General features: G+C 43.8%; 1 protein-coding gene across 2 annotated transcripts in view; it reads left to right on the top strand.

Moving 5' to 3' along the window:
• The window catches only part of TMTC1 (transmembrane O-mannosyltransferase targeting cadherins 1), a 183,591-nt gene that overhangs the window by 13,095 nt on the left and 142,647 nt on the right, over positions 1-27,849 (top strand). For both annotated transcript variants that reach the window (XM_063134965.1, XM_063134964.1), the window contains exons 2-5: positions 6,323-6,500; positions 11,380-11,453; positions 15,863-16,039; positions 19,047-19,253. In XM_063134965.1, coding sequence (XP_062991035.1) covers positions 6,323-6,500; positions 11,380-11,453; positions 15,863-16,039; positions 19,047-19,253 — 636 coding nt within the window. The remainder of the gene's footprint in view (positions 1-6,322; positions 6,501-11,379; positions 11,454-15,862; positions 16,040-19,046; positions 19,254-27,849) is intronic.

Below are 27,849 nucleotides of genomic sequence, written 5' to 3'. Positions count from 1 at the left end.
TACCTTTCTAGATTAGAGGAATTCTCTTGGGCTGACTAAGTAAAAGCTGGGCAAGCAACTTTGGAGTCAGAGGGGCTATCGGTTGCATTGCTCCTGTTCAAACAGATTTTGTAGCCTGTGGACTATAACTGTCATCATCTACCATCAGCAACACCACACACCCCATGCCAACTCTAAACCAGAATTCAAATGTTGTGCGTTGCAATCTAGTTATGTTACTGCAGGCTTTTTGTCAATTGATCTTATCCTGGTAATATTACATTCAGTGCAAGACCAGGCATGTGTGTTTGTTGTTATTGGTTTTGTGTTTTTTTAAAGGAAGGGGCATATATGTTTTTACTTGTTCTTTATTAAACATTATGTTTATTAAATCCATTGTTTAAAATCCATTATAAAACTATCAAATCCAATACATAAAAGAAAATGAAATCGTAACAAGCATCCTTTTCTAATTATGTCAAAAACAACATTGTGTCAAGATTTATATGACCCCAGTGACTATGTGTTCAAATGCCAATGGTTGGATAAATTCAAGATTAAATTGTTAAAAAGCAAGCAGTGCATTCTAAGAGCAGTTGCGGTTATCTATTTATACCTCATAATAACTGAAGCAATATTATCAGCAAAGGTCAAAAAGCCACCCCTCCCCCCTTTTTTTGAGCAAAAAGGAGTTGAGCCTTTGCCCTGAATACAGCCATTTAATTGTTTATGCCAGCAACAACAAGGGTTCCTGTATTTTCTCCTACATGGGGAAAAATAATTCATCATCCCTCATGCCAGGTTACGTCATGACCCCATTGGAGGAATTTTCCTCCTCCTGGGAGCTAGAGCTTCCAGAGAGGGATGAGGCCATACAACCACCCATATCAGGAGACCTGGGGGAGGCTGGACCCTCATGGGAGAGGACCATGGGTCTGTCCCCACAGAAGGAGAGAGTTCTGCTTCAGAGACTGAGCAACCACCCAATCCCAGAGAATGTTGTCTTCCCAAGAGGCAAATCAGTGGAGCTCCTGTAAGAGGCACTGGTCTCTAAAGATGGACTCCTCAAGAGGAGGTAACTCCTCCAGAGCAAGGCTTGTAATGTACTGTAGCTGAGCCTTGGGTGGTAACATAAACCTGCATGCTCAGTCCAGCCTTTGCTGGAAACAACATCTACTGCAGTTCCTGTATCTTGTACCCTGACCTTAATTTGTCTTTGGACTTTTGTGTTCTCAACCTTTGGACTTCTTCCTAATGCTGCTTTTTGGAACTCAATTATAATTGGCTGATATCCTGGGCATTTGACTTTGGCTACGTCTCTGACTTCTCTCTGGAAAAATCCATGTCTGCCCGGTAAACTCTGCTTGACTATTGCCTTGCTTTGACTTCTCTATTAGCTTTGTGTTGGCATAACGAAGTGCTGAATGTAGCTGAGGCAGAACATGTTGCAGCTACAATCAGCTTAACAGCTCCCCTCACCCTCATTCCATTTTCCTCCAAAAAGTCAAGAGACCGGCACCAACAATGAACTACGCTGCAAGGTTGTCACATACACTACTCTTTCTCCGCCCCTCTCCTAACAATAGAGATATATATTGCCTGCAACCCATCCACCCCCACAAAAAAAAATAATACTCAGGGATGCTAAAATTTCATGCACTTTTCACATTAAATTAAATTTGAGTTAGAACATGAACACCTGTCTTTGCTGCTAACTTTTGCTTTTGGGTGGACACGCTACACTAAAATATCAGATGCACTAAATCGTAGATTTCTCCGTTTTTCTTCTCTGAGTCAATTTTTTCCCCTCCACCAGGGACGACCAAAAATAAAAAAGGAAGTCTCTGATCCAAACAATTGGTGCATGTGTGTGACTCTACTTTTTTCTCTATAGCACAGCTTCTGTAAATGCCAATCTTAAGCCATGGCTAGACCTACCCGGTCTAGCACAACAGAGGTGGGAGGATCTCGTGATATGGTTATCATGCGCGCGACATCCCAGGAGGAAGATTCTAATTTCTCAGAATGCAATTTGTTAGTACAGAGCTTGCATCTTTTGCTTTGCATTTCTCATTCTACAAGGGCTGAAGACTTGCTTTTTTAAAAAAACGAAATCTCTGTGCCTGGTTCCCTTGTGCTGCCCTCTTAGCTTGTCACAATTCGTTGTTCTAAAAAATATAGATACAATATTTGCCAGTGTTTATTGTTCACCCATTTGGGGCTGTTTCTTCTTCAGATCTGCATTTTCCTTCTTGGAATGGCTGTTTTTATGTTGGCAAGCGATCCAGGGCTGCAGTCTTTACCAGACTGCACATTATCCATCATTTGGCTTATTTTTTCCCATAAAAACAAGCTCGGCCAACTGCTCATAAAAGGAATCTGAGGAACATGGAAGCTAGAAATTAGTTATATCCTTTGAATATCCAAGAGAAGCGACTGCATATGGTTAGGAGTAATAAGCTTTGAACTGCACATTAATATAATTGGGATAACATGTAATTTGCCCATTAGGCAGCTTAATAGTTCGGATTACATTCTCTGTTTTTAACTTGTTTCTGCAAGCAAAGATCCTGTCTTCCCTACTAGTTCTCAGAACTGTTGACAAATGGAATGAAGGTAGAAATGAGTTTTCTTAAGTTTGCAAAACATATTTCTCTTTCAGTTCTCCGTCTTCTTTGAACCATATCTGAGATCCATCAGACAATAGATTTAGGAAAAACAGAAACGTCCTGCAGGAGTGGTCTTAATTTATTTAACTATTTATTTATTAAATTTATATACTGGCCCATAGCCAAAGCTCTCTGGGTGGTTTACAAAAGTTAAAAACAGTGAACATTAAAAATTATACAAAATTTAAAACCATCAAAAATATAAAAACAGTATAAAACAACAGTATCCATTTAAACAACAACAGCTCTGGGGTCCATTAACAAACAAACAAACTTAGCATATGTTGTTAAATGCTGTTAAATGTCTTAAATCAGAGAGAACCGTGCAAATGCTAGCCTTGAGCCAGCAGTGTGTTCATTTTGGCAGCATCCTACCCTCCAGCCATTGCAAGGAGCTGATTCTGAGGATGTCCTGCACCAGAGTGGGGAAGGCTGTTCTAAGGTGCCAAAAGACTTTTGTTGTTTCCCCCCCCATGAATTAATTATGCATTCTGTGAAGAAGTAAGGAGCCTTGATCCCAGTCTTGCTCGTTCTCCTTGTAGCATCTGTATTCACCTCCCTCCACCCAGGTAATAGCACCGTTTGCAGTGGGAGATGGGTTTATAGGCCTCGGTTCCTATATGCCACAGAGCTAACCTTCAATCGCCCCCTTGAGAGTGATAAGAGGTTCAGTGTTCTTCTTCCCTCCCCAATACCAGATGTTCTAGGAAGCTTTATTGTTATTCAAAAGCTTTTAATCAAGGACTGCAGATGCACAGCTATAGATTAACTGGAGTGAGAGACGACACATGCACGCGCGCACACACATTATATTGGAATGTATTCTCATTGCAGTAGTAAAATAAATTGGTGAAGAACATGAGAAGGGCCATACTGGATCCGACCAAGGGTCCATCTGGTCCAGCATTCTGTTCACACAATGGCCAACCAGATGCTGATGGAAAGTCCACAGGTAGGACATGAGTGCAATAGCATCCTCCTGGTTGTGTTCTCTAGCAACTGGTGTACTTAGGCATGCCGCCTCTGATACTGGAGGTAGTACATAGCTGTCGTGACTAGAAGCTATTGATAGTCTTCTCCTCCAGGAATTTGTCTAATCCCTTTTAAAGCAGTCCAAATTGGTGGCTATCACTATATTATATGGTAGCCAATTTCATACTTTAACTATGTTCTGTGTGAAGAAGTCCTTCCTTTTATTTGACCGGAATCTCCCACAAATCAACTTCATGGGATGACCCCGGGTTCTAGTATTATGGGAGAGGGAGAAAAATGTCTTCATGCCATGCATAATTTTGTACACCTCTATCATATCGCCCCTTACTTGCTTTTTTTCTAAGCTGAACAGTTCCAAACATTGTAACCTTTCCTTATAGGGGAGTTGTTCCAGTACATTGATCATTTTAGTTGTTCCAACATCATGGAGCAAATTGCATTGCTGTTTAAGCAAGTGCTACTTTTGCTACACATGGAAAGTCTATCATTGTCACTGTTCGGTAACCTTGCAATTACCTGCTGAGCACAACAAGGCGACTCCTGTCAGTGTTTTTTCCCTCCTCCAGCTTTCCTGATTTTGGGGCTTTGTGTCTAACCTAGGTTAGAATCCAACCTGTGCTATAGCAAATGCCTTCCCAATAGATGTGATTAGAAAGCTATGTCTGAGCTGATGCATGGACCCAGTGGTTATACTCTGTATAGCAATAACTTACATGGTGGATCCAGATAATTAGTAGCCATGCAAAATAACTACATAAGGAGATGATGGTTTGTAGCTACTTCTCATTTGGTGAAAAGACCAATGTTATCACAATTCTATGCAGCTGGGAATGAGTGGTAACCACCAACAATGAGTGGTAAACAAGAATTCCCTCTCCATGGAATGCAGAAACTATGCAGTAAACTTCCATGTTTACCATATGTGTTGTAGTAATTGGGGTTGTCTTGCCCCACCCTGTCCCATGATGGTCATATTCCTGAAGGATATATTTGGATTTAGAGTTGGTTGCCTTTTTGGATCAGTGTAGATGTAACATTGTTACATCTCTGTTCATACGTGGTTAACAAATAGAGACTCCTCTGCAGCTTATCCTGTTCCTCAGCCATGCAGGATCATGAGACTATGCCCCATCCCTTTAAGAGCTGCACCCAGCAAGGGTGGAGCCCTTGAAAGACCAGGCTCTTCCAGCCTTCTCAAGACCTCAGTTGACTGCAGTCCTTTGCTGGGACAACAACTCCTTAATGGGAGAATGATACTCCAGCCAGCACTTCCTGCAGTGCACTTTCCAAGGTCCTGAAGTGACTCCTGCCTTGCTTGATGTGACCCAGAACAGCTCCTGGAATGCACCTCCCTCATTGCAACTTCTCCCTTCTCTGAAACATATCTCATCTTCCCCCACTGCTGCCGCCACCGCCGCCACCCCCCTTTACAGCAGTTAAGCAGTTCATCAGCATGCTACCCAAATTACCCACTTCAAGTCACAGTTTCAGATCTTGGTTTAGAGGAAGTACTGCTTTTTGCCTTACTTGCAGATAACATGGGTGCAGGTGAATTGCTTACCTGTGTTAAAGGGGTGTGGGTGGGTGTGCTCACGTGCAAATTTGCGCTGGGGGAGGTAGGGCTATGGAAAAGCAGCTTGTATTAAGTGCATTAACAGGGAGCTGGCATGGCCTCTGTCCTGGTGTTTGGTGCCTTATTGAAGTCGGTTGTTGCTCTGTCATGTGCTGACTTATTTATTTGAACTGATGAACTGTCTTCTACTGAGTCTGAACATCTAACCTAATATTGGAGACTCACAGGCCCTGTTCAGAAGAAACCTTAAATCACAGCTTTAACCACGGTGAGTAAGGCTTTTTGCCTTCTTCACCATAGTTAAAGCCGTGGTTTAAGGTGTCTTCTGAACAGGGCTACTAACAGTCAGAACAGGAAATACCTTATGCAGAGGTTCTTTCTGTGCTCTCAAGGAGTCCAGGGCGGCTAGCGACTACTGACATCAGAGCCACCAGCCTCAACTGGCTTCTATGTAGTTTTCTGGCAACTGGACGGGGAGATTGAATCTCTTGCCCCTATCCGTACTACCAAGGTCTTGCGCCTGCTCTCAGTTCCACCCACCACCATCGTGGCTGCCGCCTCTCAGTTCCAAATTTGTGAAGCGGTCTAGATTCCAGAATGGACTGATGCATGGATATTCCCAATTCGCAGAAAGAGAGTTGAATCTAATGGCCTTTCAGCCTGCTTCCTTTTGTTCTGCCTGCTTGTGTAGAAACAAAGGGGTATGGGCAACTACCCTAATGCTTGTAACCTGCAGGTAGGCTTGTAATAGCCGCTTCCCTATTCAACTATGGTGAGCTAGCATCAGCTCCAAGCAACCAGGATGGAAGCGTTTGTAAACTGAAAAAAAGATGGGGTTCTTCTTGCTCCCTTTTAAGCTGCTGCTTTGCACAAATGGAGAGGGATCATGGTGGCTCAGTGGTAAGCTACGTGCCTTGCAAGCAGAAGGTGTCGGTTCCAGGCCCTGGCATCTCCTACTATAAGCCTATAGGCATGTAGTGAAATAATTGTTGGGTAGTGGATTCTGTGTACTTCTTTGAAATGGTATTGAATATGTATTGATTGATATCCCTTATACCCCCACTTCCCATTCCGCATCTGTTACTCTTCTGGTTTTGCTTTCTTGCAGGCTGAATATCTTACTGGCTGGGATGGACCCGTTTTATTTCCATGCCGTGAATGTAGCCCTGCACTGCCTGGTGACGCTTGTGCTGATGTATACTTGTGACAAAGCCGTTTTCAAGGACAGCCGTCTGGCTTTTGTCACTGCTCTCTTCTTTGCTGTCCATCCCATTCACACTGAGGCCGTAAGTAGATGAGAAATCTTTAAACTATAAGAGTTTCCTTTCCAGTTTCATGAAAGCACAAGTCTTCCTGGTAATTGAAAAACAACCCTTTTGATACGAAATAAGTGTGGCCTTGACTCAGCAGAAGGCAGCTGCATAATATACCTCCATAATAATGGCAGAATCTTTGCTTCAAAAGACGAGCAGCAAAAGTGCCCCTGTGTTTAGAGAAAATAATCAGCGTGGCAGGGGCGGATAATAAACTTTATTAAAAAAATTCTGTTCACGATAATACCCTAACACAATGATCCTGGTTTGCTTAGAAGTAAACCCCACTGAGTTCAATGGGACTACCTTTCACATATGTCTGCTTCTGAGCTATGCGTAGCATTCTGATTAAGTGCCTTAGAGCAGCATTGCTCAGAATAAATGCCAAGTGTTTTCACTGAAGAATAATTAGATGCTTGGCTGTCGCGCAATATTTTTTTAAAAAACTTTCGAGATGTCTATCCTGCTGAGATATTGTTTGGCCTTCCTTTCTTCCTCTGGAGTTCATTCTCTCTCTCTCTCTCTCTCTCTCTCTCTCTCTCTCTCTCTCTCTCTCTCTCTCTCTCAAAAACAGAGCACAAAAAAGTTACCCAGCATTCAAACAAAGTCACAAAGTCTGGAGAGAATCATAAATATTGTAACATGACATTGATTCGATCACACACATGGTTATAAATTAGAAGAGCTGAAAACATTGATCAGTTAATCACTGTGATTAATTCCAAACTAAATGAAATATTGATTTTTTAAAAACGATCTGATACCAGCATATCACAGTAAATAATAAAAAATACTTTGCATTTATATAGTGCTGTTGTATGGTGCTGCAATCCTGTATATGCACTTACCTGGGAGTAAGTCCCATTGAATTCAGTGAGACTTGTTTCTGAATAGACATGCATAGTATTGCACTATGAGTGTTCAGAGCATTTCACAGGCATTATGTTGTTGTAATCCCTACAACAGCCTCCCCCAACCTGGTGTGTTTCAGATGTTTTGGCCTACAACTCCCAGCATTCTGTGTGGGTGTTGCTGTTCTGACTGCATAAGGATCCACAATGGGAGAATGAGTTTATTATTAATAGATAGGATCCCATCCAACTTTTCCATCATTCTGTGTGACTAAGGGTGCCATCCTATGTTTGTTTGGACAGAAAATAGTCCTACGACTCCCAGCATGCTCAGGCCAGCATGGCTGATTGGGGCATGCTGGGCGTTGTAGGACTATTTTCTGTCTAACCATGCATAGGGCTGCATCCTAAGAAACAGATCCCAGAGCAGAGCGATGGAGACAGAAGGCTAACATAGTTCTCTGTGGCTCCTGAAACTTTCCACCTTGCTTCCTCCCCAACTTGTCGAAAACCACAAGGAACTTTAGCTAGTTTGAATATCCTTGTAATAATAATAATAATCCTTGTAATTTAGAAGTGGTCTGCAAGGCCCAGCATTATTTATGAAACATTGCAAATGACAATTTGATCTCTCCAGCTTTCCCCTCTGAACCAGTCCTTCGTTAGGGGAGCTGGTGGATATGGAATGCTTAAGATTTAGACAGCTGTGAGAGTGCCATGGCTTGTCTTTTTGAGATCCTTTCAGGAAAGATTATTTCTTTAATAACAAAGAGAACTTGAGCTTTCTAGATGCCTCCCAGGCTTTTTCAGACCTTAATCAGCCAGTCTTTAAATAATGCAGCCTTTTGGTGGTGGTGGTGGTGAGGAATCATTAAAGTTGGAAAGGCTGGGGTTGTATTGGGTGGAAAATTCAGCCATGCTGTGTTTTATTTAGTTTTAAGGCAAGAATTAGTAGAGTACAAAGCAAATGCCAGAATTATAAAGATGAATTAGCTTTATTAGAAGCCAAGTTTCAAAGGGATGTTTTTAATTTCTTGATATTTAGGAGGAAGTAAAATGTTGAAACCACATGAATAAATGATTAAGAAGCCTGCCAGTTTTAGAGACGGGGGGGTGGGGGACGTCAGTGCATTCTCTGACAGTGATTAACATTTATGAGTGAACGAGGATTTATCTAACCTTTTGTTAGTAAAGTTTGCCATAGTTAGGAATTATTATGCTAACCTGTGGGGAGGGGCTTCTTTCAAGACAGAGATGGGGAACATGTGGCTCTTCAGATGTTGGTGGATTGGAACACCCATCAGCCCTAGCCAGCAAAGCCAAAGGTAGGGATAATGGGAGTTCCAGTCCAGCAACATCTGGAGGACCACCTGTTTCCCACCCTGCTCTAAGAACATGTCTTCCTGTATGAATGTGTTGGTTTTAAGGAACATTGTTTTGGTATTGTAGACTTGCAGAGTTATGAACATGTCTGGAGAGGTGATTGTTTATAGCTCTGAAAACTGCCCCCCAAGTTCTCGTCGTCCCTTGCTCATCTTTTTCCATCTCACCCCTTTGAACTACCTTTGTGGCCAAGCTAGATCTTATATCAAGGGTGTGCAACCTCTAGTCCTCAGCCTAAATTTCAAAAGCGCTTTGTGTGCCATCACTTCGGACCTCTGGCAAAAGCAATTTGTTTGTTCAGCGGCAGCCTGCTGGGTAGGGAAGGATGGAAAAGTTGGTGGCCCTACTCAGTGGAGGCTGGTGGCTCCAGTGTCAGTGGGGTAGTGAATCTGCTCCGGGTTTCAGTCAGAACTCTAAAGGTGCTATCCGAGGTGTGAAGTGCTTTGGATAGCTCTTTTAGAGTTCTGACTGGTTCCGATTGAATCCTGGAGCAAATTCACTGCCCCACTGGCATCGGAGCCACCAGCCTCCACTGGCCCTATGTACTTTTCTTCTTTAAAAGAAGTGGTGATCAGGCTGCTCCTGAAGAAACCAACCCTGCACCCAGAAGATGTAAACCATCATAGGCTGCCAACATCTGGGCAAAGTGCTTGAGTGAGTGAGTGCTGATCAAATCCAGGCACTCTTGGATGAAACAGATTTTCTAGATCCAGTTCAGGCTGGTTTCAGGCTTGTTTTTGGTACAGAAACTGCATTGGTCACTCTGTGGGACGGTCTGTTCTGCGAGAGGGAGAGAAATTGTATGTCTACAATTTTGGTGGTGGTGCCTCTTTGTAGAACGCTGTCCCTAGAGAGATTCACCTGACAACTATTTTGTGGTATTCTTGGTGCTGTGTGAAGAGCTTTTTATTCTCTCAGATGATTTAAGGATGGTACTTTTAAATCTTGGCACTCGTTGCATTGCTCACCCCCCACCCCACCCCATCCTTGGCGCTGGTTTTATCCTGGTTTTATCATGTTCAGTTTTCCCTCAGAATTGTATTGTTGACTATATATTTTCTGTGGTAAATTTACCTGCAGAATGCCCAGAGAACTTCCATTATTGGGAAGTCTAAAAGCATAAGAAATAAAATAAAGACAACACATATGGAATGTAATAGCTTGATGGCCCCTTTTAACTGTGGAGAAGCCACTTCTGGAGGAGTTGAATGGAAATGGAGAACCCGTAGTGTCGGGGCTCTGTGAACTGTTCACCTATTCCAATCGCCCCATCTTAAGGCCTCCCCCCTACCCGTATTTACAACCATGTGTGATAAAAAGCTGATTGAGGGACAATTTTAACAAAAGCCTTTCCTAAAACCCCTCAATGAACTGAAAGGGCAATCCTCTGGCCCTAGACAGCATCTGAGGAAACATAAGATGTTGTAGATCTCCCCACACCCGAGGCCGGAGACGGAGCTCTGAACTTGGAAAAGGAGGGCTGACTGGATTTATCAAAGCCCTTCCTAGTTGCCATAGAAAGCTCTGCTGTGGCTCCCTCTCCTGAGGTCAGGGCTCTGAGTTTGGGAAGGGAGGAAAGGGGAGTTTTGGGCGGAGGCCGGTTGTTAAGGAAGGAAGGAGAGGCCTTGGTCACTGGATCAAACTGCCTTTCAGCAGTCATCCCTGGCAGAGTGAGTAAGCTGGATGGTCTCTAAAGGAAGACAGAGAGATACTCCTCCAGCAAAGCTTGCCCAAGATATTTTGCTGCCTGAGGTGAAGGACAAGATGGCACCCCTCCCATTCTATGTACAAAGTCTGACTGGACCAGCAGTTGAATCTTTCCTCAACATTCAACACTGGCAATGGGACAACAACCTCCACCACACCAGAAGGAACCAGGCTAGCTTAGGAAATGTAGAGTAGGCCATGTAGCACACAGCTCTCTCCTCTCACACTTTGCTACCACCTCACAGCATGTATTGCCTGAGGTAATTGCCTCACTCTGCCTAATGGTAGGGCTGGCCGTATCCTCCGGTCTTGTTGGCAAGAGCTCAGGAGGGCTTTACATAGTCGGAGTGGTCTGAGACCAGAGCCCTCTGTCGTTTGGGCTCGCTGCTCATAGGGTTGCTCTGTAACTCATCTATTCTTTTCTCTCTTTTTTGGAGTGCAATTTATGGAAGCTCTATTCCAACGTATCTTAATGTGGTCTCATTATGCTGCTATATACAATATATAACGCAATTGTATTTATTTTCATCCCCACGGCAAAACATTAATATCATTAAGAGTACAAGCTTATACGTGTTTAAACAGAAAGAAGTCCTACAATTTCCAGAATCCTGTGAGTTGTAGGACTTTTTTCTGTCTATATATGCATAGGATTGCTCCTTAAATGTCATGGCAAAAATGAGGGATTGATGAGAATCAGGAAAAACAAACCTATATCGAAACTAAAGCTGCAGTTATCCCTTACGCACTTACTTGGGAGTAAGACTGATTGAACCCAGTGGCATTTACTTCTGAGCAGACTGCATGGAATTGTGCTGCATGACAGATGCTGGTCGTCACTGATGCATTGAAATACAGTTTCATCATTCAGTTGCAACTCTAACATGTTTCTTTTTTCCATCTCTTCTTAGGTAACGGGTATAGTAGGCAGAGCAGATGTGCTAGCCTGTCTACTATTTCTTTTGGCTTTTCTCTCCTATAATAGGTATGACTCTTTATGTCTTATGGTTATGATACTTGTAATTTTCAAGGGGGACAAATAAATAAGAAACGGTGAGTCATGGGACCTATTTTATGCTGGCAAACCCAATTCCTTCCCTTACAGTCCTATTTCATTTCCCTCTCTCCCTCTCCCTCTCCCCCTCCCTCCCTCCCTCCCTCTCTCTCTCTCTCTCTCTCTCTCCCTGTGTGTGTGTGTAATGGATGGGGAACAATAGGTAAAAACAACTGCAGAACTCGATATATTACGGTGCAGCTGATCGCTGGAATCCCACATACATATGGTGTTCTTCCCATTGCAGACTGTGAGAGAAGGGCCATAGCTCAGTGGTAGAGCATTTGCTTGGCATGCAGAAGCTCCTGGGTTCAATCCCGCCTGAAACCGTGGAGATCCCTTGCTGCCAGTCAGTGTCAACAATACTAGGCTAGATGGGACTTGGGGGGTCTGACTCACTACAAGGCATGTTCCTATGTTCCTATGACATTTTTCATGACTGGATTTTCAGGGTCTCAAGCCCAAACCAAAAAGCTAAAAGAAAAGCCACTTCCTTTGGTGGGGCAGCAGGTGGGGGAGGGTTTATGAGATGCCAAAGCAGCAGTGGGGAAGAGGGCTTAATCCTTTCTTATCCGCTGCTTTTTTGCTCAAAATCAACCTCTTTGTCTGATTCCTCCCCTTCCCCATGTCCCCAGGTACCAAATGCATATTTGAAAAGATAAATGTATGCTTGGAGCCTCATGATGGGGGACGAGAGAGCAGGCCGGGCAGAGCGGCTTGGAGCAGAGGTGAAGAAAAGGCTACCCTTCTCCTGTATCTCTGCTTCATAGTGCCTCCCCCAGGTTTCCTTTAAGAACAAACAAACAGTGGTCACGATTTCCCATCCATGCATTTTCAGAGGGGAAATGTTTTCCCAGGATGCTTCTTGCAGTCCCGGTTGTATAGGATGGTATATTCCACCTGGGAGTGTGGAATATATCCGCAAGCACCTACAGAACTTTCTTTGAGTGGATGTGGTCACTGCATGACTCTCGCCAACTTTGTATCCACCCTGAAAATTTTTGTAGGCAGAAATTTAACACAAAACGATTGATTCCCTTATCATATATAAAGTTATGAAATTTCTTGTGTGATTTGCATGACTGATGGATATTTTCTAATTCAGAGAAACTTATTTGGAAGAAATGTTTCAGCAAACTATAAAATTGAGAAGAACAGCTTTGGCTTTCACCTCCCTAAACAGTGCTATTCATTAATTACATTTATATCTTCTCTTTCTGCTAAAAGCGCTGGTCATTTTTCATCCTCCTCATTCCTTCTATTTCTGAAGTGGAGAGGTGGGTTTCATTACTTATGTATCACAAAGTGCACCACTTATATAGAAAGGGGAGATACATGTGGTGGTAGTGGTGGTGAGGGAATTCCAAAGCACCTCTGTGAGGACTGATCATGTTCCATGAGCATGAAATGCTAACTATTGGGAGCGGGGGGGGGGGAGGGGATGGAAAAATTAGGAGGCAGGTGGGGGCAGGAATTAAACAAATTACCATGGAAGTGGGCATAGCTGCTTGGTTGGAATCCTGAGCAGGAACATTTCTATACTGCCACATTTTGTTGAAGGTCTCACTTGTTTTGTACTAATCATTTAAAAAATGTTATTTCTGAGCAGCCCTGGATTTTTTTTTTTTATGCTTTGATACAGCCATCCTAATTATGCCACTGAAGTTGGTTTTTTTAATTAAATGGGGAGGAAGCTGATACAAATCTTTTGTTGTCCTTCGTTCCAGGAAATGTCAGTGGTATAAATTAGTGGTGGGCAGTTTACATGTTACATCAGTCAGGAAATGCTTCAACAGGGTGGTGGCTCCATGCATAGAGATCAGGAAAGGCCACGGTGACATGCAGCCTGGATTTCCTGAACTAAATTAAAAGCTGGCATTAGCCATGACTCTCTAGGAATGGAAATACAAGCATAGCTCTATCCCTGCACCTGTGTAGTGAAAACCCTGTAATATGTGCCGTTGCCATTTATAGTGACAACTAATTCAGTTGAATATTGGAAGCAACAATAAAGGCTATATTGGAACACCGGAAGTGCCTTATAACAGATCAGGATATATATCAATTTTGTCCTATATTCTCGACTCTTGACTAGCAGTAGCTCTCTAGGGCACCCTTCCCCAACCGAGGGCCCTGCAGGTGTTTTAGACTTCAACTCCCATCAGCCCCTGCCAGCATGGCTAATGGTCAGGAATGCTAGAAGTTGAGTCCAAAACATCTGGAGGGCACCAGTCTGTTCTAAAGTCTTCGACAGAGAACTCTACTATCACCTGCTCCTTGATCTTTTTGAATGGGAGATGTTGGGATCGAACCTGGAACCTTTGGTTCGCAAAGCATGAGCTCTACCACTGAGCTATGGTCCCTCCCTGAGGCGTAGCACCTTCAGTGTGGTGGCCCCTTTCCTATGGAAGTCCCAGATTTTGGAGGTCAGGCAGGTGCCACTGTTGTGTTGCTTCTGGCACCTCCTGAAAACACTGTTATTTCAGGAAGCCTTCCTATCAGAACTCTGTTTCTTTTTTAAAAAATAGTAATAATTTTAACATGGTGCTTTTTCCCCTTTATCCTATTTGCTGTTCACAGCTCCGAAATCTTTGGATGTGGAGCAGTATATTGTAAATTAATAAATTAAAAACAAACAAAACTGGGCTCCACATGGTTGGGTATACGTATTCAGTCCAGTCCAGTCCTACCCCACTCATCCTGGAATAAAGGCTCACCTGTGGCCACCTGGCCTGCCCAGCTTTCTTTGGCTCCAAAAGGAAGTAGCTGCTGATAAACTGGTCGAAAGCTCCTTGCATTTCTGTTGCTGAGCTCTAGGGATGTTGTGGGTGCCTGACTGGGTCCGGGAGTTTGGCAGACTCCCCTGTGCCCACTCCCCTGGACACAGTTCGCTGGTCCGCAGCGTGCCTGCTCTTCGAGTGCCCTGAGGTTCAGTGGCCCTAAATCTTGTGTAAATGGGGTCTTTACAGCCACCATTTATACTACTTGGTAAATGTGCAATTTCCAGAGCCTCCATTGTTGTGCACAATGGAGGCTCCAGATAAGGGCGGATGGCCTTGCGGCTTCATTGGGCTGAGAAGAAGCTCATGCACTACTGTGAGTGGGGGCGGACGGTGGACTGGTGGGCCTCTGGTGGAGCCAGACATGGTGAGTCCGTCCACTCCTGCTAAACTCTTCTCTCCATGAATTTAATATATCTGAGATTCCTGTATCCAGCATTCCTGTAACCTGTAGATTCCTGCATCTGGCATATAACCTGATCGGTGGAAGATTCAGGATAGATAAAAGGAAGGACATCTTCAAACAGTGCATAGTTAAATGATGGGATTCACTTCCACAAGATGTAGTGATGGCCACCTATTTGGATGGCTTTCAAAGGGGATTGGACAAATTCATGGAGAAGAAGGTATCAATAACTACTAGTCCTGATGGCTATATGCTTTTGTATACCAGTTGCAGGGGAACATGGGTTTGAGGCTGCCCTTCTTGCACCATCCCACCCATGTTCCCAAAATAACTTGGTTGGCTTTGGGTATTGGGCATCACGACTTGGGTAGGAGGGGGACGCCATTTGCTCCTCTTCCACTTCAGACAGTGAAATGACTTGGGCCAGCCCTGCCGAGATGTCCAAGTGACTCTCCTCTCTTCCCACACTGAGCTGCAGTAGTTGTGAACAGCCACAGAAGAAGCCTGTCAAAAAGCAGGGTGGTGTTACTTTTCCAGGAGGCATTTTCTGCCGCCCATTCCTCTGAAATATTGCCAAGGTGAACTGAAAGATCAAGTGCTGCCGGAAAGATCTAGGTCAGCTGTAGTTCCACTTCTCTCCTTTTCTTCAAATCCAGCCTCAAAATTCACTTTTTCTGGGCGACTATTTTGGCTGCTCCTCTTAATCCTCATTCACCTCTACAACCGAGGTATTGGATTGTGTGGCTGCATCCTTCCCACCTTACTCCTTGTCTCTCCCACACGGCCTCTGCTGTTTCCCCTTTTAACTATTTTTAATTATAAGCTCCTAGGAGGGAAATAACATGCGTATGTTCCCCATATAACTCTGTAAGGAACCATATGCATTGATGGCACAGTATTAATGATAATTCTTCCCCTTCCTGAAGTTCTCTCTTTCACCTTGCTGTCTCTTCTGCTCCTCCTTCCCCAATAATCTCATTTTTGCCCATGTTTCTTTTTGCCGTATCCCCCTACTTATTTAACCGAAGCAGTTTTCAGACAGCCTGATTTTGTTAACAGCATACCTACCAGGGTTTTTTCTAACTTAAAGGAATGAAAGGAAATGCACTTATTTCTTTTAAAGTCGATCCTTTTGTTTTCATTCTGCTTTGCAGGAGCGTGGATCAGCTTTATGTTGGGGAACATTTCCCTCCTACTGCCTCTCTCTCCTTTTTGCTGCTTAGTTTATTTCTTGGGACCTGTGCAATGCTGGTAAAGGAAACAGGGATCACTGTGTTTGGTGTCTGCTTGGTGTATGATGGCTTCCTGCTTTCCCAAAATAGACCCAGATTGTAAGTAAATGAAACTTTAATATTCTATTGGTTTGGCTTTATCTGTCTTGCATATAAGTCCATGAAATTTTCCTGCTCACAAACCTATTTTAAGAGCCCCCTTGCCCACGTGTCCTTGTATAGATCATTTTTGATGCCTTGATTGGGTGGAGAAATAACCAGGTTTTCCAATTTACAAAAATTTCCTTACCTGGTTTATTTATTTATTTTATTTAGTTACAACGTTTATATACCGCCACACATCTAAATGATTCCAGAGTGGTGAACAATAAAAGGTTAAAATACCATATTTAAAAACACACACAATGCCAATAAAGCTATGGCTGGTCTGTCAAGGAAAGATTCTTGAAATAAAGATGTCTTCAGTAGATGCCGAAAACAACACAGTGTTGGTGCCTTCCTGACCTCTAGAGGCAGGGAGTTCCACAGGAAGGGGCCCATCACAATGAAGGCCCTACTTCGGGTGGATTCCAGTCAAGCCATATGTCCTTGCGGAACCACTGAGAGCATCTCATCTGATGACCTCAGTGGCTGCTGAGAGACAATCCTTGCTTGCCACAAGCAAACAGGTCCATGCTATTTTAAAGATTCTTTGCTCTCCTTTATTAGAACATAAGATCTCATGCTCTAAGAACTCCAGGCCATGTACCTTTTCTCAGGAAGGGAATTTTGTTTTGATGTGGTGCATTCAGATACACCTTGGCCATGCTGGTTGGGGAGAATGGGACCTCTCATCCAAGGAACAAAATTAGGGAAGACTGCTTCCCCTGATGACTTTAACTGTATTTTGTAATTGCATTTTATGTATATTTCTTTGTAAGCCAGTCTGAGTGCAGTTTTAGAAGAGTGGAACATAAATAATAAATGCATTTATTAAAATAAATATCATTTTCATTCACATTGAAATTATTTCCATTTACAGTATGCTCTTCACAGTGAGAGTGTATAGAACTCTCTTTGGAAAGCATCATATATAATGAAAAGGTTACCTTGGATGGGCCTTTGTGACAGGGGAGCAGAACATCCTTCAGGCCAAGGGGATGGGTTCCATTTTGGAGATGTTCTCAAGGGGATTCATCCCAGTGGTGGGCGGAGCTAAAGGCAAAAAAGGGTGGGGCCAAAATACCGGCATATTTTATCTTAAAGCTCTGACTTCCTTTAACTAAACCATAGGCAGTTAAAATGGGCGAAAAACTAATCAAAAACCGGGAAACTACCAAATGATTGATGGGTGGGTAAAAAAGGGTGAGCCCAAGGGGAAAGGACACTCCAGAGGGTTAGATTAGAAATCCCGGAGGGCTGAATTAGGCCAAGGGGCCTGAAGCACTAGGATCAAGGAGACCCAAATTCAAATCCTCACTCAGCCACAAAGCTTACTGGATGACCATGGGGCAATCACTACTCCTGGTCCTACCCTACCGGATTGTTGTGACAATAAAATGCGAGGAGGATGGGGGGAAGAAACATGTATTCTCCTATGAGTTCTTTGGAAAAAGATGTGATGGGGGGAAAATACAGCCTTCATGTTGGCACTCTCAGGGCTTCCGTTTGGACAGAATTATCCCCACAAAATATTACGACCTGGTTGTTTAATGCAGTCTTCACCAACCTGATGTCCTCCAGGTGCATTGGATTGCAAGTCCCATCATTTCCAGCCAGCATGGCCAATGGGAGTCCAACACATCTGGAGGGCATCAGGTTGGGGAAGGCAGGTCTAATGCTAGCATATATCTTGGGATTGTTCAGCAAACCTTTTTTCCTCAGCTTCTCTCTTAAATATCTTCCCCCACACTGACAGATGCTAACTATTATGTTTTACTGTTTCAATAACATTATATAGCTGCCACATCTGGATGGTAGAGCTTCCAGAAATCAGGCTGTGTGGCCCAGGTGTGGTGCATCGTTATGTTCATGCTAAATTGTTATTGAGCATGAGTGTTTTGGTTTACGGAGCTCAGTATTTTATTTCTAGACAACTTCTTTTGGTGCGGGGGCGGGTTGGGAGAGTTATTGAGGGAGAGTTCTCCATACACATAAAATTCACTAACAGAACTTAAGATTGATAATGAAACAACATCCACTGCAACTGAAATCAAACTATTAGGGGAGGAGCGGAGATTTCATACGTTTCCCAATAAGCCATATAGATGCTCATTATCTTTTACCATCATTATTCCAGACAAAATAAACATTGACCATCCTCCAACACAACTATTTCCCCTCTGCTTTCCTTCCATAACTCTGATGATAATTGTCAACTTTCATATGTATAGCAAATCCAATAACCTAAGCATACAATCCATTAAAGAAGGGGCTTCCTTTTGTTTCCATTTACCCATGCAGCGGTTAACAAATCAGTAATTGTTTCCACATCCTCCTGTAATGCTTTTTCTAGCTCTGAGGTGTGAGGCATAAGGTGTGAGGTACAGTTGGGAGGAGGAGTTCATAAGCTTCCATTTCTTCTTTTGGTTAAACATAGGTTGCTGTGTCGTATAAGGTCAGAACTATGGTCAGTCCTAACTGTGGTTAGTTTAAACCAGGGTGCACAACCTGCACACACCCCAAGGATGCCCTGCCACCAAATTCCCTGCTGCCTGTACCTTTGGGGGCCACACTTGGCCTCCAGGCTTGAAGTTCTGCACCCTTGTTTTAAATAATGGACCCTCAACAATATCCTGTTGGCTGCATTCTCCACCTGTTCATGTTTCTGATCACTCTCTGCTGTCATTTATGCTAGTAATAATACACTTGATTGCAATGTAGCCTGCTAAGTGTGTCCTTGGAGCCTTTCTGTGATTGATATTCAGCCACCGATGGCAACTTGCAGGCACACTTTTTTTCTTGAGTAACGTGGGAAGTGCTCTCTGGTGTGGCATCATGCTTGCATCGCCTCTCATGCTGGGGTGGGGGGCTAAATGCATGCTTTCGTTAGTCCCCTCTTGGTGTGGATAAAAGGGAATGGAAATCTGTCTTCTAATATAAATGTTTTGATTTTTCTCTTAATTAGAAAAAACGGAGGGGTGCCTCAGAAGATGGCTCGGCCGCCTGCCTCTTCCCTCCATCCTTCGTTGCAACTTCCTTCCTCCAGCAGGGAGAATGGGAAGCACCGTGTTGCTCACAAGGGGACGTGGAACTCCTGCCACCCTGCGTCACCCGAAGAACAGCAGCACAACGGCCTTTCGGTCTTGAGCAAAGCTGCCTGTGCTGTGCTGAGGTACCACATTCATACCATTTCTCTTAACCTTTTGGGCCCGAGATTGGCAGGGGGCTGCATTCACAAGCACACAGACTCTTCCCCCAATCTCAGGATCTCGCTTCCTGGGCCATGAAGGGCTGGGGCTAAGATATGCCAGCACAGTTCCATTGGCTTGTATTGCTTCCTGTTGGATATGGTCATTGGATGGTGACCATTTGGGGCGTGCCCATAGAGATATAAGGGGTGGGGCTGAGAGTGGATAGAATATCTTCCCATGTGTACATCATAGCTGTGTCACCTTTCAAATGGAAACCGCAATTGTGGGTTCCGTGTCACTCTTTCTTTCTTAGCTCTGGGGATGCAGCGTGATGTCCTTCTGCTAAGGATTTATTTGTATTCCTTTCTTACCCACTTTCTTACCCATCAACTGGTAACTGAGTTGTAAATAAGTCTTATTGTTTATCCCTCTTTAATCCCTCCTTAATAGGGCACGGTGCTGCTAATTGGATGTGCTTGCTTCCTGATGTTATGTTTTTATTCCGCGATCTTGAACAGGACAGTGACTATTGCAATATAGTTATGGGGCAGGACCATGTGTGTAGATTATGCCTATGTTTAAAATGGATACTGTTTTATACTGTTTTTATATTTTTTGATGTTTTTAAATTTTGTATACTTCTTTTTTAAAAAATTTCCACTGTTTTTAACTTTTGTAAACCACCCAGAGAGCTTCGGTTATGGGACGGTATATAAATTTAATTAATTAATTAATTAACACCCCCCAGATTAATTTCTCAAAGGGTTTGTGTTGAAAGTACACAACAAGGCAAAACATGGCTACCAGAAGTATTTTAATAGGAATTTTTTTTAGGTCATGGTAAACTGGGATGTGCAGAAGCTAGGTCTGGATCTCCACTGGTATATTGGCTCTACTGGTAGGTCTCTGTGTGTTTTGTGGTAGATTGACATGGGTTTCTGTCACCCACTTGTTTATCAATAGCACCATCAAAATGACTCACTACTAGGGTTGCTCATAGTGGAGAAATCTAGCCCTTTTGGGGGCTAACATATCCCTATGATGGACCCTACTCGGCTTCAATTTGCAATCCGAGCCACATGATGGTTCCCGAAACTCAGGGAGTTTTTTGATGCAAAACCATGGGTTGATTTGCACAAAATTTTGGCTGTAAATAGCACAGTTTTGCACAAAATCTCATCCGTAAATGGTCTGATTTACTCAAATTAAACCCAACAATCCCCAAACCGTGAGCAGATTTCTCCATCTACAAAGGAGACATTCCATTTAAATACAGTCAGGCAGATGAAAAAATGAAAACTAAAACAGTTCTATCTATATAGCAGTGCCAGATAAAGTATCTTCTATGTCATGCACCAGTTCAAGATATACCTAACAGACACAACATTTTTCTTTCACCAACATGCTGGCAACCCGGTCTGTTCTACAGCACAGCAGCTTGTCGCCCAATCTCATCAGATTTTGTAATCTGATTCAAAAAGAGTTTACCTCCTTCTGTGTAGTGTGTGTGTGGGATGTATTAGGCCATATTGTCTGACCTGATAGTGATTTATAAGAAGTAATGTTCTTTTATTTATAAAGTGCCTAAAGTCTTCTAGATGCTATACAAAGGTTTAGAAGAGATCACATGCCCTACCCACAGGCTTACAATCTAACAGGTGTGATACAAAAGGAAAAAGGGATAGGGAGGGAACAGGAAGGGGCAATTTTAAGCACTAATTCTTCATAGTGATCTCATTATAATGGCTTGAAGGTGGAGAGAAACTTCAGCATGGTGCTCTCTGGTGTCGTCCCTCCTCCTATTCCAGGGGGCTACTTCTTGCGGGCTCCTCCTATTAGCTCTAGGTGGCTTCCATTTTAATTTCCCAGAATGCCCTCAAGTGATGATATGTCAGGGGCATTGTCGGAAATTAAAATGGCAGCCACCCAGGATTGACAACTGGGATATTTTTTTTAGAAGAAATAAGGGGACCCCAAGCCAAGTGTCTGTAGTATAACTTTCTTGGGCATTGAGTCCACAGCAGCTGCACGAGGGTGCCATGTGGTGATAGGAAGCCCAGCCTGATAGAGATCAGGCTAAAGTCCATCTAATTCAGTGTTCTGTTTCCAAATCCTTCTAAGAAGCTCACAAGGCGAGCATAGAGATGGCGACCTTCTCTTGTTTGTCCTCAGCTTCTGGTACTCAGAAGTATTTTGCTTTGAATGGATTCACATCTATAAGACAGATAGTCTTAAATATTACAGAATAAATACCTATGTTTAAATCACAGGGCTCTATCGAGCTAAGTCAGGGCCACTGACAAGAGCTTTAGGACTCTAGAACAAATACAAGTCCATCCATCCTGGGTACCATTTTGTCACCAAGTGACAGACTTCTCAGAAACTGTTAGAATGACCAGGTGTCTGACTTTACGGAGGGCAGTCCTCTATTTGAAGGAGCTCCCTGGTGAACTAATGGCCATGCTGGCTGGGAATAATGGAAGTTGCAGTCCAATACATATGAGCAGGGGAGGCTGGGATACATGGTTAGTTTCCTTGATAGTATTGCTATCCAGCAGTTTTATGCAGGTTTTTTTTTTTACTTGGTTAAGCACTTTGAAATATTTCACTTTACAAAAATAAAGGAAAAATTATTCACCACACTTGAGAGGTCTGGCAGCTTTATGGAGAACTGCTTAAATGTTGTACAGAAGTATGGTTTCCTAATGAGAATTAAAGGGGAGAGCTGGGTATTTTAACTACCATTTTGTGACTTTACACATCTCTTCTTTTACAACCTTCCAATTATCATTTTGTAGTGAAGTTTTGCACAGCACGGTGAGCGCATTTGATCTCCTCCTCAGTGTTTAATTTAACATGAAGCTAATAACTTTCTCTCACAAGGAGCATGTATATATGTGGCCGCATCTCTCTCTCTCTCTCTCTCTCTCTCTCTCTCTCTCTCTCTCTCTCTCTCTCTCTCTCTGACACACACACCAGACCAGACCAGAAATGCCTGTTTGAGATAGTACCTAAAACAGCACATGCATATATAATCTAAAGGCTAAGTATACTTATTGCTTCAGAATTGGCTGCTTGACTGTTTCCAGGCAAAATTCAAAGTGTTAGCCATGGCTTTGAGATCTCTTAAGTGGCTTTGGGGCATGATACCTGAAGAACCATGCCTCTTAATATTAATCTGCTTGTCCACTAAAATGATCTTTTGTGCATCACGCCATCTGTAAAATGACCATTTCTGTTGAGGCACTCAGATGTGGAACTGTCTGCCCCTGGAGGTTCACTTGGCTCCCTCCTTGCCAGTTCACTGCTCTATCTATCTGGCCTTAGCTAGACCTAAGGTTTATCCTGGGGTCGTCCCTGCCTGCTCCTGGGATATCCTGTGTGTCATTTACATGAACAAGGATGACCCCCGGGACAATCCCGGGATAAACCTTAGGTCTAGCTAAGTCCTCTATCTATCTATCTATCTATCTATCTATCTATCTATCTATCTATCTGTCCCTCTTACTTTCCTGCTCTTTCTTACAAGGAATCCAAGATGTCTAACAACCCATAAACCCCCCAATACAACATATTTATAATCATAACTCTTATGATTATAATCATAACTCTTATGATTATAACTGTTATAATCATAACTCCTAAGTTAGAAATGCACAGTTACATTGACTGAAGACTTTACTTTTGCAAAAAGCTTTTGAACTCTCTACTGCTTAAATAATTGAGTTTGTCTATTGGCTCTTTAGTGCTTTTCCCACAGGGTGCCTTGTTAGTCTGTTGGACCAAAAACAATAGAGTCTTGTGACACCTTAAAGACGTAACAGCTTTATTACGGCATAAACTTTCGTGGACTACAGCTTGATCAGATGCATGTGCTGAAATGGACTGTGGTCTATGAAAGTTAACACCATAATAAATTTGTCAGTCTTTAAGGTGCTACAAGAGCTTTTTATATATATATATATAGTGCTTTTTATCTGCTGCTTTTGGTGCTATTATTTTCGTTTGTTGTACTTATTTGCATTTTTAAAAAATATTGGTTGTGATTAGATTATTTTAACTTGTTAATTGCTTTTAATTTATGGATACTTACCTTGAGCTGAAATATAAATCTCCCAACAAATAACCTCCCTCCAAATAATGTTTACCCTATATGTGATGTATGGAAAGAAAATTGATTAATCAATTTGACTAACAGTGCAATCCTATACATATCTACTCAGAAGTAAGCTCCACTGAGTTCAATTGGACTTTTTCCCAGGTAAGTGAGTATAGGACTGTAACCTTAAACACACATAACTAATTAACGGAGTCTGCAATTCTATACCCACTTACCTGCAGCGGCTGGACCACCTGGAGGAAGTTGTGTATAACCAGCTCAATGAATCCATTCAAATGAATGCTGAGTAGGAACTAATGATCTTAATATTTCTTATAGAGCCAGAACAGCCCATCACACACACAAGAAAGAGGTATCAAGAGACTTGGGGAAACTTCAAGGGGATTTTTTTTTAATGGACCCCAGAACTGTTGTTGTTTAAATGGATACTGTTGTTTTATACTGTAGTTTTATATTTTTGATATTTATAAATTTTGTATACCGTACTTTTAATGTTCACTGTTTTTAACTTTTGTAAACCGCCCAGAGAGCTTCGGCTATGGGGCGGTATATAAATTTAACAAATAAATAAATAAATAAAATTACCTGGGAGTAAGCTCCCCATTGAGCTCAGAGGGGCTTATTTCTGAATAGTCAGAAAGACCCTGTTCAGAAGCCACACTAAGCCACAGTGGTTAAACACTTTGAGCTAAACATTATGGTTTTGTATGTTATGTGAACCATTCTTTACCATAGTAGCTATTTAATCATGGTTTAAACATGCTCACTAACCATTTGATGCAAAAGGGTTAGTGGCCTAACCATGGTTTAGCATGTTGTCTGAACAGGCCTGTATAGGATTTCACTGTAAGATTTCTGTGATTGGGCAATACCCCTAAAGCTTCGTCTTAAACAAGTTGGCACACTGTGTTTCTCTTCTGCAATATATTTTAAAGGTAGCCTCTTTGCTGTTAAAGATTTTTTTTGGCAGGAAGTATTTCAGCATTTTCTACATTTTATTTTATTTGGTAAGCATTATCCTTTTTTCCCCTCCAAAGAAACAGGAAATTTGTCTTACGAAATTCTGGTTTTCTTAAACGATATTGGATTCTTTCCTTGTTATAAAGTGCAGGTTTATTGCAGGGAGTGGCTACTGTATTTTTTACATAACCAGTAAACTGCGTAATAGACTCTGCTGATCTATGAGGAGTGGGTTGTTTTTTTATGAGCTCTAGTCAGGAAGTTAAATGTTGGAGGGCTATAAGACAGCTGGCTCTATTTTATCGTTATTCAGTGCCTTTGCAATTCAGCTGTGTTTGATGGATGCTATGTGTGCTCCTGAGGTCAATAGGATCAGATTGTTTACACTGGAGTTTTTGTCTCAGAGCCAACATACACGCAAGATGTTCCGATATTTGCTCCTCAGTTACTACCAGCACCAGCAAAACAACAGGAGAGAGAGAGAGAAGGAAGAAAAGAAAACGGAACATGCTGGAAGAAGCAACACAGCTGCGGGCCTTTTTGTAATTAAAGATTCAAGATTTGCCATTTCCTCTGTCAAATATTGCTTCTCATAACTTGTAGAGAGCAAGATGCCTCTCCAGGGCACAGGGACACAGGTTCTAACTCCTCTCTTGAGTACATTTGGGATATTCTCAGTTAGTATGGAAATTTGGCCTAGGAACCGCTTCAGGATATTTAAAAAAATGTGAACCGCCCAGAGAGCTTCGACTATTGGGCGGTATAGAAATGCAATAAATAAATTGTGATGAATCTCCCTACCTCCTGTACTACAGAGCTAATCCAAATTAAACTGGGATAGGTTATGGTTATATGGTACACACCTCTTTTATGTACAAATGAAAATATTATTTGCAGTCTTCCATGCAGAGACTTCCATGCAGTCTCTCCCCTCACCTGCTGGGCGTCAGCTGACTGAGTGCTCCACCTCTCCCTAACAGGTACATCTGCAGCCTGCCAGAGGCTGCGCCTCGGCGCGCGCCTCGGCGACACACAGAGTTGGCGCCGCACTTTGCGGCGCACATAGGAGATACCATACTACTGTACCTGCAAGATCTCCAACCAGCCAACCAGCAGCAAATTGTAAAATACATTTTAATTACTTTTTAATATGTGCCTGGGGAGCTCTGGGGGATACGGGGATGCCCACATAACTGTGGTCACGGGTAGGGGGAGGTATGGTGCTAGGGGAGGAACAGGCCAGATGAGGAGAAGAGGGGATAGATTCCTTACAGCTATTCCCTCTTCTGGTTCCTACCCCAACCGGATAGTTCCTGGTGGCCATATCAGCTTGCTCTCGGGTCTGGTGGTGCTGCTGCTGAACGCCAGGTCAGTCCAGAATAAAATCTCCCTCATCCATGATTTGATTGTGGATGAGGGGGCTGACCTGGTATGCATCACTGAGACCTGGGTGGGTGAACTGGGTGGGGTTGCTCTCACCCAGCTCTGCCCTCCTGGGTACTCGGTGCAGCACCAGCACAGACTCGAGGGCCGGGGAGGGGGGGTTGCCGTGGTCTATAGGAATACAATCTCCCTCTCTAGGCTTCCTGTTCAGTCGAGTGCTGGTCTGGAGTGTTTGTACTGTGTGTTGGGTACTCGAGACAGATTAGGGATTCTGCTGGTGTACCGTCCACCCCGCTGCCCAACAGTCTCCCTGCCTGAGCTGACGGAGGTTGTCTCGGACCTGGTGTTGAGGACCCCCAGGATGGTGGTTCTGGGGGATCTCAACTTCCATGCCGAGGCTGCTGTATCCGGAGCGGCTCAGGACTTCATGGCTGCCATGACAACCATGGGGCTGTCTCAACATGTCATCGGCCCAACACATGCAAAGGGACACACACTTGATCTGGTTTTCTCGACTGGACAGGAGGATGGTGATCTGGAAGTGGGGGAACTAACATCTACCCCCTTGTCATGGTCGGATCACTTCCTACTGAGGTTTAGACTCTCGGCGGCCTTTCCCCTCTGCAAGGGTGGGGGGCCTATTAAAATGGTCCGCCCCCGGAGGCTAATGGACTCCGATGGATTCCAGAGGGCTCTGGGGGATTTTCCTGCTGATATGGCCGGTGCTCCTGTCGAAGCCCAGGTCGCTCTGTGGAATGCAGAGATGACTCGGGCGGTTGACACGATCGCGCCCAAGCGTCCTCTCCCTCTGAGCAGAGCCCGGTCAGCTCCTTGGTATACATCTGAGCTGAGGGCGATGAAGCAAGAGGGGAGACGGCTAGAACGCAGGTGGAGGAAAACTCGTGCTGGGTCTGATCGAACACGGGCTAGAGCTCACTATCGAGCCTACTCTGTGGCGGTGAGGGTGGCAAAGAGGCAGTTCTTTTCCACCAGCATTGCGTCTTCTCGGTGTCGTCCGGCGGAGCTTTTCCGAGTGGTTCGTGGCCTGTTACACTCTGGGCCAGGGCGTGAGATAGTTGAACCCTCGGTAGCACGCTGTGACGAGTTTGCACGGCACTTTGAAGATAAAGTCGCTCAGATTCGTCATGAATTGGACACCACACTTAATGCAGCACCACTAGTAGAGGCGTTCAGAGCGCCGTCCGGCTCAGTTTTATTGGATGAGTTTCAGTTATTGAGGCCCGAGGATGTGGACAAGGTGCTTGGCCAAGTCCGGTCGACCACCTGTGTGCTTGACCCTTGCCCCTCGTGGCTCATTACATCAAATAAGGAGGGGATCGCCGGCTGGGTCCAGGAGGTTGTAAATGCCTCCTGGAGAGAGGGAGTGGTGCCGGCCTCTTTAAAAGAGGCGGTAATTAGACCACTCCTGAAGAAGCCTAATCTGGACCCGGAAGATGTTAACAACTACAGGCCGGTGGCTAATATCCCTTTCCTGGGCAAGGTGCTTGAGCGGGTGGTTGCAGGACAACTCCAGGCACTCTTGAATGAAACGGATTATCTAGATCCATTTCAATCGGGTTTCAGGCCTGGTTTTGGAACAGAAACTGCCTTGGTCGCCCTGTGGGATGACCTCTGTCGGGAGAGAGACAGGGGGAGTGCGACCCTGTTGGTTCTCCTGGACCTCTCAGCGGCCTTCGATACCATCGACCATGGTATCCTTCTGGATAGGTTGTCTGAGCTGGGAGTTGGAGGTACTGCGTTGCAGTGGTTCCGCTCCTACTTGGATGGCCGATTCCAGAAGGTGGTGCTGGGGGATTATTGCTCTGTGCCGTGGCTCCTAAGCCATGGGGTTCCACAGGGCTCTATTTTATCCCCTATGCTGTTTAACATATACATGAAGCCGCTGGGGGAGGTTATCCGGAGATGTGGACTGAGGTGTCATCAATATGCGGATGACACCCAGCTCTACCTTTCCTTTTCATCAAACCCAGGTGAGGCAGTGACTGTTCTGAACCAGTGCCTGGGCACGGTAATGGACTGGATGAGGGCTAACAAACTGAGACTCAATCCAGACAAGACGGAGGTACTGTTAGCGGGTGGTTCATTTGTCCGGC

The sequence above is a fragment of the Elgaria multicarinata genome, chromosome 9, assembly GCF_023053635.1.
Source record: "Elgaria multicarinata webbii isolate HBS135686 ecotype San Diego chromosome 9, rElgMul1.1.pri, whole genome shotgun sequence".
Classification (NCBI taxonomy): Eukaryota; Metazoa; Chordata; class Lepidosauria; order Squamata; family Anguidae; genus Elgaria; species Elgaria multicarinata.
Note: the sequence above shows the minus strand (reverse complement) of the source record. Positions and strands in the feature narration are given on the sequence as shown.